This window comes from Thermobia domestica, chromosome 4 (genome assembly GCF_964235325.1).
Source record: "Thermobia domestica chromosome 4, izTheDome1.hap1.1, whole genome shotgun sequence".
Classification (NCBI taxonomy): Eukaryota; Metazoa; Arthropoda; class Insecta; order Zygentoma; family Lepismatidae; genus Thermobia; species Thermobia domestica.
Window position 1 is genome coordinate 265,450,867 of NC_137457.1, and position 15,914 is coordinate 265,466,780.

General features: G+C 35.5%; 1 protein-coding gene across 2 annotated transcripts in view; it reads right to left on the reverse strand.

The window, feature by feature from the left end:
- The window catches only part of Nt5c (5' nucleotidase C), a 104,643-nt gene that overhangs the window by 44,904 nt on the left and 43,825 nt on the right, over positions 1-15,914 (reverse strand). Inside the window, exon 4 of one of the 2 annotated variants that reach the window (XM_081755877.1) lies at positions 8,708-8,722. The exons of the other annotated variant lie outside the window; for it this stretch is intronic. Coding sequence (XP_081612003.1) covers positions 8,708-8,722 — 15 coding nt within the window. The remainder of the gene's footprint in view (positions 1-8,707; positions 8,723-15,914) is intronic. 2 annotated transcript variants of the gene reach the window in all.

The following is a 15,914-nucleotide window of genomic DNA, read 5'->3' on the forward strand; positions in this document are numbered from 1 at the left end:
TTTTTCTTAAAAAATATCACATCATATTTTGCTTGTAAGACTTCCAAAATATGCTAATAAGTATCGAGAAGCAGTTTTTTCAATCGATTCAGCGTCTAGAGTCGATTCCATTTCCACCCTTAACGTTTCATTAAAACCGGAAATGATAGAAACTTATTACTACTTTTGGTTTTAATATTGAACTCCATAGAGCAAATACAGTAGAAGATAGCGAACAATGGCTTTTTGATACTACGCCAGAAGTAGGTTTAGTGTTTCAATATCAGCAGAAATTTTTCACTTTGTATAAGTTGGTATATTAATACGAAGTGACAATATACCATTTATACAAAGTGAAAAACTTCAATTGATGTTGAAACACTAAGCATGTGAAGATTTTACTGCATAATATGATTTGAACGGCTGGGGAACTTGAGAAAGGATCCTCGCTAAATGTATCTGAAATATCGGAAATTATTTCAGAATACTATGAATACTACAAGATTAACATTGGAAAATATATTCCAAGAGTTTTATTAGCAAATATTTCTTGTCTTTCCGTATAAATTGTTAGTGAATTTATTTAGATAGCATAACAGCATATTTTGTGTTTTCTAAACTAAAACTGTTCGCTTGAAACCAAAGGAACTTTTACTACAACTGGTGCTAATGTTGCGAATTGAATACTACATCGGCATTCCATTTAAATGAATGAATCCATGTGGTTTGGATGTGCCCAAATCTTAAAAGATTGTTTCATATGTATGTTATATATTTTCTTAAAGGTTGTTTCATACAAGTAGGAAAACTATTAATAGGCAGCAGTGCGTCCATATGTAGTAGAAATAAGATTGCAGGAAGTAAGAAGTTGTATGTTGTCTAGCACTACACTCAACCTAGATACATAACTAGTATTTGGACAGTGTGTGCAAGCTTCAAGTATTTGACAGAATTGTCATACAGATGACGCCACTGTGAAATTAGTCATATTTCTAAAATAATCTTATTATGGTAAACTTATCATTTTGGGTTTCATAATCGAACTTTTAACACTTTAATTTTAAAGAATAAATACAAACTTCAGTTCATTACCCAAGTTAATAGTCGTTATTGTTTTTCTTTATGCTAACGCCATCTGTACGATAATTCTATAAAATATTTTATCAGTCCAAACAGCTGTTTCATCTGTGTTACCAGGTTATACGCTATAGGGATGACCAGAAGCGGATTCTGAAATACCCAGATACCGGGTAATAATGGATCCGGGTGCCCGATATGCAGGTATTCGATTCAGGAACTGGGTACCCGATTCTTACTGGATTCGTAACAGGGTAACCTGGATCTGAAATCTTCTGGCTATTATTAATACTCCTGCAATTATTTCCAATTATTTGATGTTTTTGGTGGAGCAATCTTTACGATCAGAACAACAATCCAGAGAAAGAAAACAATGGAGGGGAGCAGGCGAAAAGTGTTGACAGTGTACAACTAATCATAGATCTAAGAGTGGTGAATTTGCGAAAGCCACTGATATATTTGTTGAAGAATAATTTATTGCCAAACTTATGACACAGACATATAATAGCCAAAGGGAGGACGAGACATAAGCCAAAGGGAAGAAAAGGTATAAAAAAGTCTTGCCAGTGTACAACTAGTCACGGATCCACGAGTGTAAGAACTTGCAAAACCACTGATGTTCTCTATATATTTCACATGATTTTCACGAAGATGTTTGTAATTCAATAAGTAATTTTTATATTCTATTTGTGTTTTACTTCATTAGAACTAACGTTTCAAAGGCATCTGACTGTCTTTATCTTCAACGTTGTATAAGTGTAAAGAATATTATATAACGTTACGTTGCAATATCCAATATCTTTCTCCATACATCATGTTGGATAAAAGATATTGGATAAAACAGAGAAGAAAGAAGAGGTAAAAACAGATGTATTGAACAGCGGATAGACAATTAAAAGTTTATGTTTTTCAAAAGTGAAAGTTATTCATACACAGGTGTGTCAATTAAAAGTTTAGCTCTTAAGTGAAAGTTGATCATTAACAGTTGCATTATGTATTAATTAAAAATTGTTAAAGGAAAGGATGAATATGATTGGTTCATGGAATGACCTCTCATTTTAAGAAGTATATCAACTATAATCTTAGAAATTGTATTTCACAATGTGTCTGATGAAGGCAAAGTTAATTTGCCGAAACTGTAACGCTATTATTTATTAGTTAATATATGCTTTGGTCAGAATTTGCCTGTTAATTTATACAAGAAGTTTCAAAGCTAGAATGAGTGGTATTCTATTATTTTAATTTACAGTATTATGTATCTTCGAAACGTGTAAACAGAAAAATGGGCACCAAATGTTCCACGGAATACTTCTGTAATTCTATTTTTACTTCTGAGTATTTGTGCAAACAAATCTCTTACCTGTAACTTCTTTTTGTCCACCACTGTTAAGTTATTTAAACCTATTTACGGGCTCATAAAATAATGAAATAAATGTCACTTATCCTTTGCACACTCAGAGCGGTGAAAATGTAAATTAAGTAATTTTTATGTTCTAAATCACTTTTATACAATATTCATATTTAATCCTTACTCCTTTGTTACTATAATTATTGATTTTAACATTGATACTATGGATTATTATTTTGATTTTGTATTTTAGTTTTATAAGTGAACTAATTATAATTTCTTTTCTATTCACGAAAATGTCTCAAATTATGGTTTCGGTGTACTGGTTATGAAGATCAACGTTGCCACTTCAATAATGATGTTTGTCTCCCAATTTCTTTATGATGAAATCCTCCACTTTCACACATATTATTTCACCTACAATCTGACTACAGCTGATGCTCACAGTGCATAGCACGCAAACTTCCATATCTACGGACTATTATAATTAATACAACTTATTACACTAAAATACAAAATTAAACCAAAAATTGATAAGTGTCAATGTTAAAATCAAGAAAAAGACTGTTAATTATAGTAACAAAGGTGAAAGGATCAAGTGCTAACTAACGGCTGAGGAAGATATAAGATTTGCTGTTATCTGTCTTTTCTCAATGTCTGATGAAGAGGACGTTAGGTCCTTGAAACTGTAACAAAAATCGTATCGTTATTAAATAATTCATTTTGTTCTGGTCAGAAATTGTTTAAAAATGTTATTGTGATTATCCAGAACCATGGAGTATATTTATTATGTATAAAAGTGGTTTAAAACAAAAATTATTCAGCTGATTTTCAGCGCTCTGAGAGCACAAAGGATGAGTGATATTTACTCCATTATTTTATAGCCTGTAAATAGGTTTAAATAACTTACGGTGGGCAAAAAGAAGTGACAGAAGTTAGGGCAAAAGGTTTGTTTGCACAAATACTCAGAAGCGGTGATTAGAATTACAGAAGTATACCGTGGAACACTTGGTGCCCATTTTTCTGTTTACACGTTTTGAAGATATACAATAATGTAAAAAAAAAAAAAAAAAAAAAAAAAAAAAAAATCCGGCTAGCATCATGTCTGCGCTTGAGAATGATTCCAGAGAGGATCAAAATATTGTGAGGATTATAACAAACACGAAAGGACGTTAGGGGTACAAGATAAGATTTTGAGAAATAATAATATCGTTATTTATTACGAGGAAGGATCAGAAACTAAAGTTACAAGGTCGATATTTCTGGAGTTTTGTCTGTTATAGAGAAATGAGAAGTGTAAGATAATTTTAATACATGAAGTTGGCAACTGTGCAGTTTCAACCAGTCACCTACGGTGCTAGTTATGGGTAAACACAAATAGTGACTCGTTTGGAAAACTGGTCTCGCGAAGAAGTCGGCTCAGTTATTCGATTTCTGTGAGCGAAACATGTAACCGCGGCTCAAATTCACCGGCAGCTGGTAGAAGTTTATGAAGAGACTGTAATGTCTCGTCAACATGTCGCAGAATGATGTCGAAAGTTTGCGGCTCGAACAAAAAACGTCTCAAATGAGGAGCGAAGCGGCCGACCCCACACGGCATCAACAGATTTGAAAGCTCGCATGGAGGATCTGATTCAGGACAATAGAAGGATCTCGTTATGGCATCTGATGTTCCTGCACTTGAAGGAACACCTAAGAGGCCGTCGCTTCACTTCAGACGAGGAGGTAAAACATCTCGTGATACTGTGGCTGAACACGCAACGACACGATTTTTACTACGAGGGAATCTGGTGCTTCAACCGATATAAAGACTATGTCGAAAAATAACTTAATGTATGCACTACCTGTTGGCTGTATTGGTTGTATGAAATAATATATACATGTTTCACTGCAGGCTTTGTAACCTTACTTTCTGATCGGCCCTCGTATAATAATAATTATTGTTCGATTCCCAGTCGGAGCTCATGTAATTCGGATTCCATGTTAAGATGTAGGTCTCGTATCATACAGCCTCCCTGCTGAAAGAACGCTAAACTTAAATCTAATCTAATTATTACAATACTACTACTACTACTACTACTACTACTACTACTACTACTACTACTACTACTACTACTACTACTACTACTACTACTACTACTACTACTACTACTACTACTACTACTACTACTACTACTACTACTACTACTACTACTACTACTACTACTACTACTACTACTACTACTACTACTACTACTACTACTACTACTACTACTACTACTACTACTACTACTACTACTACTACTACTACTACTACTACTACTACTACTACTACTACTACTACTACTACTACTACTACTACTACTACTACTACTACTACTACTACTACTACTACTAATAATAATAATAATAATAATAATAATAATAATAATAATAATAATAAAGTGAAGAAAAAGAAATAATGATGATAAAGCGGTCAAAGTTATAAATTTAAAAATTTTAACAATATTTGATTGTAACATGTTGAAAGACACAAATGTAACAAAATTATAACAGAAAACGATTACACAAATGTTTTCGAAATTAATACAATTCTGCTTATAATGGCAGTCAAATGCCTTTGAAACTTTAGCTCAATAAAATAAATATGGGTGAATTATCAACTTTATTGAATTACACTGATGTTCTTGTTACGCCATTGTTTATGGTAGGAGCTGCGATTCGGAAACAGAATAGGCAAAGAGGGAAAACAGTAAAACGGGAAAAGGGTGGAGGGGAATACTGCCAGTATACAAGAACTCGCGAATCCACAAGTAGTGAATTTACAAAATCATTGACGTTATTCTTCGAGTATCCTTTACAATAAGAGCTGCAACATGGAAACATGATAGAAAGGAGCGGAGGGCAGGCAAGAGAAATGTGTAGAGAAGTATAGTCAATGTATAGTCATGGATCCACGAATGGTGACATACAAAATCATTAAGCTATATTTATTTATTTAACAATCATTAGATACAGCTCAGAGGCCATTTTATATTAGATATCTAACAACAACAACAACAAGAATGGAAAGGATTTTGGGAAGGTATCGATCAGGGCCTATTTTGGTAGGTACCATCCTGGCATTTGCCTACCCTGAAAAAACATTGGAGCATCCTTTATCGTCACAGCTGTGGTATGATGAAAAGAATACGCAAGGAAGAAAAGATGACAGGCAGGAGAAAGGTGTAGAGGTGTTGACACTGTACATATAATCACTGATCTACAAGTAGTGAAATCTACAAAACCATTGATTGATGTTCTTAGTTATGGAAGCTATTGGATGTATACTTCGTATTCGAAAAGCCTGTTCTTATCTTGCATCCTGGACATGATAATCACAACAACTTACGGTTTCAGGACTTCCCTATTATCAATGTACCTTCTACATTGCACATTAAAACATGATTATGAATTCTGTCCATTCGTAAAAATCCATGCTTTACATAAAACCTTTGTAAAGGTAAATAGTAGTTAGTTTAATCCACAATTTGTGAAGATTATTTGGTTACCAGATGTAAAACACGTCACTGGCTTATAATTTACCTTCCATGTGATCTAATGTTTACATCATTAACCAAAATAATTTTCACAACAATGTGAATTGAACTAACTTTTTTCTCTTTACAAAGGTTTTCTATCGATGGAAAGATCCTATACAGATCTTTACGGATGGAAAGAAACTATAACCATATTTTAATGAACAGTCTAGTAGTAGAATATATATTGATCAAGAGGCCAGAGGAGTGCTGAAACTACCTGAGGTTATCATTATTATGTTCAAGATGCAAGGTGAAAACAGTTTTTTTTTTTTTTTTTTACATTGATTTTCTTGTTTTCCTGTCACTACTGCCTTTCTCAGAGCTAGGTTTCTCGTATCCTCCTGGTAGCTCAGTGGAACACTCACTTCTGGTGTGAGGGGTAGCTGGCAACATCCGAACCTACATGAGTCTGAAGTGGATAACATTGTGTTCGTGGAATTTTCTCAGTGTTCTTCAGTGTCCTCCTACACTTTCGTTCCACCAATTCTTTTTCAATCATTCTCTTTCATCAATCATCCGTCTCAGTTTTCATTTTAATTTATATTTGCTCCTTAGGCTTGTTCTTCTAGTTTACTACAAGGTCCATTCAATAAATAACCGGGAAAGTTGTATAAAAAATACAAAACTCAGTGGAAAGTTCTGTCGCTTTTTGTGGAAGTCTGTGTTCCATCGGTCCTCACACCGTGAGTTGAATGCGAAGCGAATGGAGATAAGGTAAAGATCAATTGTTGGTGTGGGTATATCCAACATATTACCTGGTTGTGACAGTCCAGTTATACCGTGAACTTGCGTAAGGACAGAGTGAACATGGGACCTTCACAGCGCGTCATAAGGGCGTGTTTGCTATACGTGTTCAAACTGGGGTCAAACACCGCTGCAGCGGGGCAGAACATATGCCAGGCCTTTGATGAAGGTGTCGTGACTACGCGGACAGTGCAGCGGTGGTTTAACAAGTTTAAGGACGGTGACGAAACACTCGAAGACGTACTACGTGCCAGAAGACCAACACATGTACAAAATGAAGATCAGCAGGCAGCAATTGAAGCAAACAGTGGCCAGACATGTGAGGAACTGGGACTACAATTCATTGTGAGTGGAAAAAACATTCGGCAGCACCTTCATCAACTTGGGACGCACTACAAGTTGGGTCTATGGGTCCCACACGATTTGACTCCAGGCCAGAAGGCAACGCGAGCAGACACCTGTGCTTCTTTGCTGTCTTGTCTGAGGAAGGAGCCATTCCTGGACAGGGTGTTGACATGTGATGAGAAGTGGGTCCTGTACGAAGCTCCACGGCGCCATCATCATTGGTTAGCATCCCAGGACCGGTTCCAAAACAGCCGAAAACAGCACTGTACCAGAAAAAGGTCCTCATGTGTGTTTGGTGGATTGCTCGCGGCATCGTGCATTGAGGACTGCTACCAGCTGGTCAGAGCATTAATGCAACTGTGTACTGTCAGCAGTTGAGCAGTGTTTAAGTAAAATTCAAAACTGGACCCAGCACTTCTGAATCGCAAAGGGGTCCTGTTACAGGACATCCATTCGGCCCACCAATGCCAAGTCCCACATGGCTAGGATGAGCCAGGACACCATTCTATGCCTTGAATGGAAAATACTATTGCATCTGCCATACTACCCGGACATTGCACCGTCCGATTATCACATGTTCCATTTCTTGGACAATCACCTTAGAGGACGCCAGTTCAAATCCCTAGTAGAGGTGCAAAATGCACTTCCTTCTTCGCCTCACGGCCCACGAAATTCTACCGCGATGGAATCTATTGCCATCCAAAACGTTGGCAGAAGGTCGTCGATGCTGACGGGGGCAGTACTTTCTTGGTTACCTTTATGTTATCAGATGAGCCTGGCACGCCTGCCTCGCGAACAGAATGCTGGAAATCAATGAAACAAGATGGCGGTACCCTTGCAGGTTTGCACCAACGTGGAGCAGCATGGAGAGTTGGTGAGTTTATATGGGGAAACAGGATATTACGGTGAGTGGTATTGCAGCAAAGACGAACATTAGTGTCGGATCAGCCCACCATATTGTTCATGACGGCATGACGTACTGATGTTCAAGAAAGTGTGTGAGAGGTGGGTTCCAAAACATTTGACTACACAGACAAAGCGTCCTGGCGTGGCGAATCTTCAACACTTGTTACACCCCGTTTCAACAAATCTGCTCACTCGTACACTTGTGTTCGACTCAAGGAACTTTCATTATATTGCATTGCCATCCGACGGTGAATTTCAATTGGTTTCAACCCTTCAGCTTACAGAAATCTAAAGACACTCCGCTGCTAGACGTTGGCGCAAATCTGCAAGGGTGTCGCCACCTTGCTTCACTGATTCCTAGCATCCTATTCACGAGGCAGGTGTGCAAGGAACATCTGACAATAGTTCTAGGAGACCACCAAATAAATAACAAAGCAGCACAAGCTTTGTCGAAGTTTTGTATTTTTTTTTTTAACAACTTTTCCGCTGGTTATTTATTGAATGGACCTTGTATAAATGAGAGAGGTAGAATTTCTAACTTTTGAACAATGTGAACTTTGCTACCATAAAGATAAAACCATCTTTTGTAGCGCAGCATTGAAGAGGTGTTATAATCCAAACAAATAAACACAAGCAAACAAAAAATATAAGCTTCAAGTAACTAATCTATATATCAAGCAATCTTCCACACAGCATGAACAGAACACCACAACATTTACATGACGGAAAAACAAAATGTCCGTCTCACCTTCTCATTGTACCTCTTCCGAAAGAAAAAAGCACCTCGTCATAATTGCATTCATGAATAAAAGGATGTGCATTACTAACTGCAACATTACATCTATCAACATACATATTTTGCTACTTGCTTCGAAAAGCAAGAAATCGGAAACACAAGTGAAAAATTAACAATGGTCAAAGTAAAGAAGATAATATGTGTAATATAATCTTAAGTAGATTGACATGCCGAATAGCTTGTTTAGAACTACTATTACTATCATTTTTGATTTCTTCAAGACATTTTTTTCAGACTCAAGCGTCTATAAAACACGGACTACAGCTTAATACGAAATCCGAACTACATGTATTCCCACGAGGAATTGAATACGTTCTCTCACTCAAAGGCAAAAATCACTTAGCTACGAGGAAGTTCTACAGAGGCTGATCCGTCTTTATCCGAACAAACTGAAGCTGTTGCTTACCTAACAGATTCCACACTCCCACTATCAATCATGTTCGATGTAATGGCAACCGGTTTGTACTATTGCATGATATTGCAGTCTCCACTGCAGCACACTTATTGCAGCACTAACTGGAGTATACTCCTTGCAGACTTTACAGAGGATAGTTACCACGCGAATCCGACGTATTGAAAGAAGTTGTTTGAGAAGTCCAAAACCAAAGCAATCTATGAAATTAACATCTGGACTCTTAATGGAAATATCCTCGAACGGAATACCATGGATAGCAGCTGCAGCTGCCATGTGTCTGCAGAAGGACAGCGATGTCTTGACCGTGTGATTTGAAGCTTTGTCCTAGTGCAGTTCCAAACGATGGGTATTATCGCCATATAATGGTGGTATTTCGTCTATGTAAACTGGGGATATCACACGTACTTGATTTTGATTTTGACATTTTTCGACATTATCAGCCTTGAGTTTTTCTTTGTAAAACTCGTAACAAGCATTAACTTTTCGAAAAATTTTTCTGTATTGACACACTAGGCCATGTAATACCTCTGTAGATGTTACAATGGTCACTTAGATCTATGTTTTATCTATTTGTATAACAAATTTCACAAGGTCACCAGCTAGGTGGCGCTCATGCAGTCTTCTGTACTCGTTCTTTTGCTACGCGACATTCCGTGCTGTTTAACACATTCACGCGGGCTTTGCAGATAGTTTGCAGCCTTAATTTGTGAAGGACTGTATGATTCACTGCTGATTGGACCACTTGTAACCGTTTGGCCGTAACACGTTATGGTAATGGATTCTTATAGGCATCCACAAGCTACCATATTCTGCCTTTTCTTCGGTACAGGTCTTATGAGTTTCACTGATGCCCTCTTTGAATGCGATTTCGTTGGTGATGTGGGTTGTGGAAGAGAGCTGCTGTGCTAAAGACTAATTACAGTACAAACAACGCCCCGTCCTATTACAAAATAATTTTAATAGGACTGTTCTACTATGCAGAAAATATTAAAATTTGCATGGGAATGAGCTATGACGTGCCCTTTCCAAAAATAAACCACCCAAGCCCTTATAATACCTTTACTCTGTTACACAACAGCTGAAAGATTGACACAAATAACCGTATAGTTTTGCTGCTCTGTAAACTCAGCTTGACAAGTATTGGTGTGTACCAGTTGTTCAAAAGGAAATGGATCAGCCTCTGTAGAATTAATGAATGATTAGTTGATTCCACTTTTATGAAATTGTACAGTCAAGTTTTATCTTTAAAGAGCCTCTTAATGATACTATCATGAAAATTTAGGAACTAAGTTAAATGAATTGCTTTTGACTTTCAAAATGAAAATTTACTTTCTTAAAAAAAAAAAAAAAAAAAAAAGTTTTAATGTTTTACAGACTCATTACATCTTTCACACAATACTAGAAACATAGAAAACGAAGAATTTTCAAACTCAATGGGGTGTAAAATTACTAAGTGACACGTGTGTAGGAATGCAAATAAATTCTCGTAACTTAAAACATCCAAAATACATAATAATTTGATCGAGACATTCCTTATATTTTCCTCGGTGCATCTAAAGGAAACCTACTGCTATACAGTAAGATACAATGTATTAAATTCTCTATTCGTTCACCTTATAGATTAGAAACAATGAGATGAGTTTAAAACCTGATAGTAAGATTTTCTTCTCTCCCGATTTTGTGTAATGAAAAATCCTTTAGCAAACACTCAGCGCACTGACGATATTCTAATATACTTAGAACATTTAAATACTTAAGAAGTGTTTACTGTGTGATAAGAATCTGTACATAGAAACAATGAACCAACTTGTTATGTCCTTAGAATTCAACTAGTTTCATATTCTCTTTTTCAGAACCAGATATTTCAAAACGATGAACAACTTAAGATCAGATTATGATATATATCAAAACCAAATTCTTCTTCTTGTATCGTTATAAATTCAATCTGATTTTAAAATCCACAGTTTCGAACAATCCTTTGAAAACGAAAGTATAAACATTATACTAACGGCATCATGTGATTTATGTAGTACTTAGTCTTCTTTACGATGCGGCAAAGAAGAAGTGAAGAATGCCTCGAAACTGTTCACAGATTTTGTCTTTTTGATGTTTTAGGGCACGAGAATTTTTATTAACAAATAGATACTTCTTTATAATACGAAATGTAAAAGTTGTCTAATACAAAAATATCTACAGAGATTTTTGAAGAAACAATCAACCAAGCATAAAAAATATCACGAAGTAGTTACGTTTTAGTGTATAGCTATTATCTTCCTTACTATTTTATATTTCTCTTTCTACAGTTAATAACAGATATCAACAAATTATATATTTCCTGAAATATAAAGTAAAATCATCTTCAAAACATTTACTTCATTTTCGTACTATTTTAAAGTGTCTTTAACAAAAGCAGCAAGGTGACTTTACTGCTAAACCAAACGCTTACTAAAAATGACGTGATGTATACTATAATAACTAGAGCCAGGATTTATAAGCACAAACAAACAACAAAACAAGCACGCAAATATTCAGAATAAATTGAAAAAATAAACATCAAAATAAGCGAAAACAAATTCACGAAAATCAAAAGGAAATATTTTTTTGTTTTGGTGAAATCCTAGAAGGTTTACAATATATAAGGTCATCCTGAGATTTTCTTGAATGAAGCTCTTGCGTCTGTCACTGAAATGATTTGTACAGTGAAAATGTTCGCTCTACGAGTTGCTTGACATCACAAGGGCAGCGGAAAGCAATACAATACTTCTTCTTCGATGAATTTTTCTTCAATATCGGTTTCTTCACCGGCAAGTTTTCTAGAAATTTTGCACTGTTTTCGAATGCAGTTTTAACACTACCATAACTCTCTGAAGACAATATTACTGAAATTTCTTCTACAGCGTGTCTACTAAAATTCCAAAATAAAATTTCGTGACTTTTTCATGACCTTTTCTTTAATAAATCACACAATTTCCTAACATTCTCAAGAGCGAATTTGGGTGCAAATTAGGCCGATTTGGTAGCGTGTAAAGACGACCATAGACATTTTTGGTGGTGAATTTTGACGTTTTATAAAACAAAATTTTCCAATATGTACTTCCATTTGTACATTTAAAAAAAAAAATCGTGACCCAAAAGCTAAATTTCGTGACTTTTTCGTGACTTCCGTGACCGTTTTCTGATTTTGTGACTTTTTCGTGACATTCGTGACTTTCGTAACCGATAGACACCTATTCTACCACGAGAAAGTGAATGTTGTAAGAAATTATTATGAACTTCAAATTGTTTTATACAATCGGGTAGTTTGGAGAAGTAGTTATGGATGTAATATGGAAAATATGGAATCAGTCGTAATAACGGCAATGTATACGAGAGTAATATTTTTTAATGTAATATATGTGAGTAAAATATGAAATTTTAACTGAAGATCTTAAAATAAGTAATCTTAAAATAATCTGAAGATCTTAGTAAGCAATATATATATATATATATATATATATATATATATATATATATATATATATATAGGGCCGGATCCAGCTTGTCTGAGGGGGGGGGTGTACCAATAACTACCACAATAACCAATCACACAAACTCGTCAAAGTGACATATGCTTTACCCCTGACAACGCTGATGCATAGAACGGAGGGAAGTATTTTAAAGGGGGTCACAAGTGTTATGCAGGAAAAAATGTTCTCTCTTTCTGGCTTCTGTTTTCTTCCCTACTTGACAAATGTTATATTCTTTTGCTTGGTGAATCTTTCTCCTTTAACTTTTAGAAAATCGAGTTAAACTATTGCTTTTGCTAAGCTCTGCTCTCTTTAAGCCCCAAACGAAAACATGATGGCAGAAAGTTTCGGAAAATGTTGCTATTTTCTCTATTAGCTTCTCATGTTAGATAGTGTATCTTTACAATGAAGGGGCAGGGTGCTAAATACGGCCATATGATATATATATATATATATATATATATATATATATCCTAAATAAGTATTTTAAACACCATCAATCATGGTCAAAATTGCTTGCCATGGTGTATACTACAATGTGCAACATTTCTTTATAGCTTTAGAAATGTGGTAAAAATAAGTATTTGGCTTAGAAATCCGGGCTCTAATAATAACTTCCGTTACATACACAAACTTATTTTACTTTGGATTATTCCCATGCGTTTTACAAAAACATTAATAATTTACATAATCATAAATAATTAAAACATGCAAAACTTTGGAACAGACTGGTACATCGTGAAAGAGTGATACGAAAAATCTCTAAGAATAATATGTATACCAAACTAACTGATATACCAAACTAACAGAAATAACATACACAGTTTTAAAATTGTGATCACGATCAACAAAAAATGGTAGTTTTTAGAGGCTAACTGAAAAAAAAAAAAAAAAAAAAACTACAGTCAGTTAATATTTCATTCAGACATTAATTTTTAGGATCTCTTAAGGTTCCTAGCTACGCTCCTGACCACTTATTCCTGGTGATTTATACACAATGCAATAACAGTGAATGATATAACTTTGAAAAGTAGGACATTTCATACTTCTAAAATAACGCAATAGCAATATCATTATACTTTAGGGAAGAAGGCCATTTACAGGGGGGGCTACAGGTCACGAAGGGGTTATAATTGTGAATAACTTTTTTTTTTTATTTATCATTAGTTTCCATGATATTTTACAGACTTAAAGACCAAGGATAGGAGATTGTTTACACTTATGTGTGGAATATAACCTCAGGTACGAACCCTGTATAGCCCATGATTCATGACAGAGGTCAACACTTCTAGTCTGGGTGCCCGAATATTGTCCTCGAACTGCTGTATTGTATGTGGTTTGTTCATATACACTTTGTCCTTCACATAGCCATAAAGAAAATAATCAAGGGGAGTGAGGTCAGGCAAGCGGGAGGGCCAGTTTACGTCAGTGTTTCTCGAGATAATGCGACGGCCTAAAATAGTTCTCGGAAGCCCTTTTCGTGTGTGCTGTGGCTCCATCTTGTTGAAACCATATATATATCAGGCATATTCTTCACTGCAGGATGCACAATAGTCTCAATTCGATATCGATCACCAGTCACTGTTTCTGAAATGGCTTCAACTTCAAAGAAATATGCCACAATGACGTTTCTGACGTCATTATTACACCACACAGTGCACTTCATAGGATGCAGTTCAAGCTCATGCATAGCGTAGGTTTTCACTGCCCCGAAACTGACAATTTGTCTGTCATGAATCATGCTACACAAGGCCTGTATGTCAGGCCCATAATGGCGGATATCAACCTGAGATTTTATTTCACACATAACAGTAAACAATCTCCCATCCTTGATCTTTAAGTCTGTGAAATATCAATGGAAACTAATGATGAATAAAAAAAAAAGTTATTCACAGTTATAACCCCTTCGTGACTTTTGGACCACCCCGTATAACTTTCAAAATTACAGCATTAAACAATATAAACCTGGAAAGTAGGCTACTTAATATTTTTAAAAATAACGCAATAGCAAAGAACAACGTAACTTTGGAAAGTCAACCATTTAATACTTTTAAAATGCTATCAAATATATTAAAAGATGCTTCAAGAATTGCATAGAGCTATAGTTCAAAAAGTATTACTTGATAAATTTGCGTTTTCAGAAAGCTGGGCTGTAAGGAAAACCTGAAGCTATCTATTAGTGCACGTTAGTAAGTCCAGTAAGTGCTAGAAGACTACAGCAGGTCTTTCAGATAAAATTTCTTGTGGTTGTAGATCACTAAAGACTGGAGATAAAAGGATGCCAAAAGGTGGATCGATTAATACTTGCCCCACAGGGTCTTCTGCCATGAGACTCTGAGGGATCGCAAGAACATTTTAAATGGAAAGGTATATCATGTCATACATCATTGAAAAGCTCATGGAAAACAAGCAGCTACTGTAGGAAATAGATTTTCTTATGGGGCACTTTTTACGAAATGGCCAACACTAAACTGTGAATTTTATCTGACTGTGCAATAATTCACAATTCAATGGTGGTTATTTTTGAAACATATCTCCATTCGAAAAACTATTTCCTAGGAAAGTTGTCTGCTTTTGCACTATCTTTTTAATAATATATCAAATTACTCGTTCATATCTTGCTTTTAAAGTTTTCGAGTGATCAAATAATATATCAAGTTATTTGTTCGTATCTTGCTTTTTAAAGTTTTCGAGTGATCCAGGTGCCTCACGATAGCAAGTCATGGGGGCACGCAGCGCCCCACTCGTTGAAACCTCTGACATTTTGTTATCTTGCTAAGTTTGTGATTTTCAAGCACTGATCCTTTTATCTCAAATATCTGGTATATTATTGGTACCATCAGCTGTGTTTTCGTTGTTAATTAAATTTAAAAGTGGGAGGAACGGAGCGTAAAGAACAATCTTAAATTAACGTTCCACGGATACAATAATAAGTGGAAATGAGTAGTTACAAAATATGCTGTAATTGATGAAATGATAGTATGAAGAAACGGAAGAAGCAATCCTACAAAACTTAATACATGATACTTATCCACCACAAAACCCTTGAGTGTGAACACAAAACACTGTGCTTCAAAGATAAAAATCTTACTTCTGACCCACCGTAACTCCTAAGGTACCATCATTCAGACATTCACCTAGAGTAACTGAGGAAAACTAGAGTACATGATAATCAGGACGGCTGATACCATGCTGTAACAGTTGCAACGTTACATATTAATGTGTAGTAAATGATGCT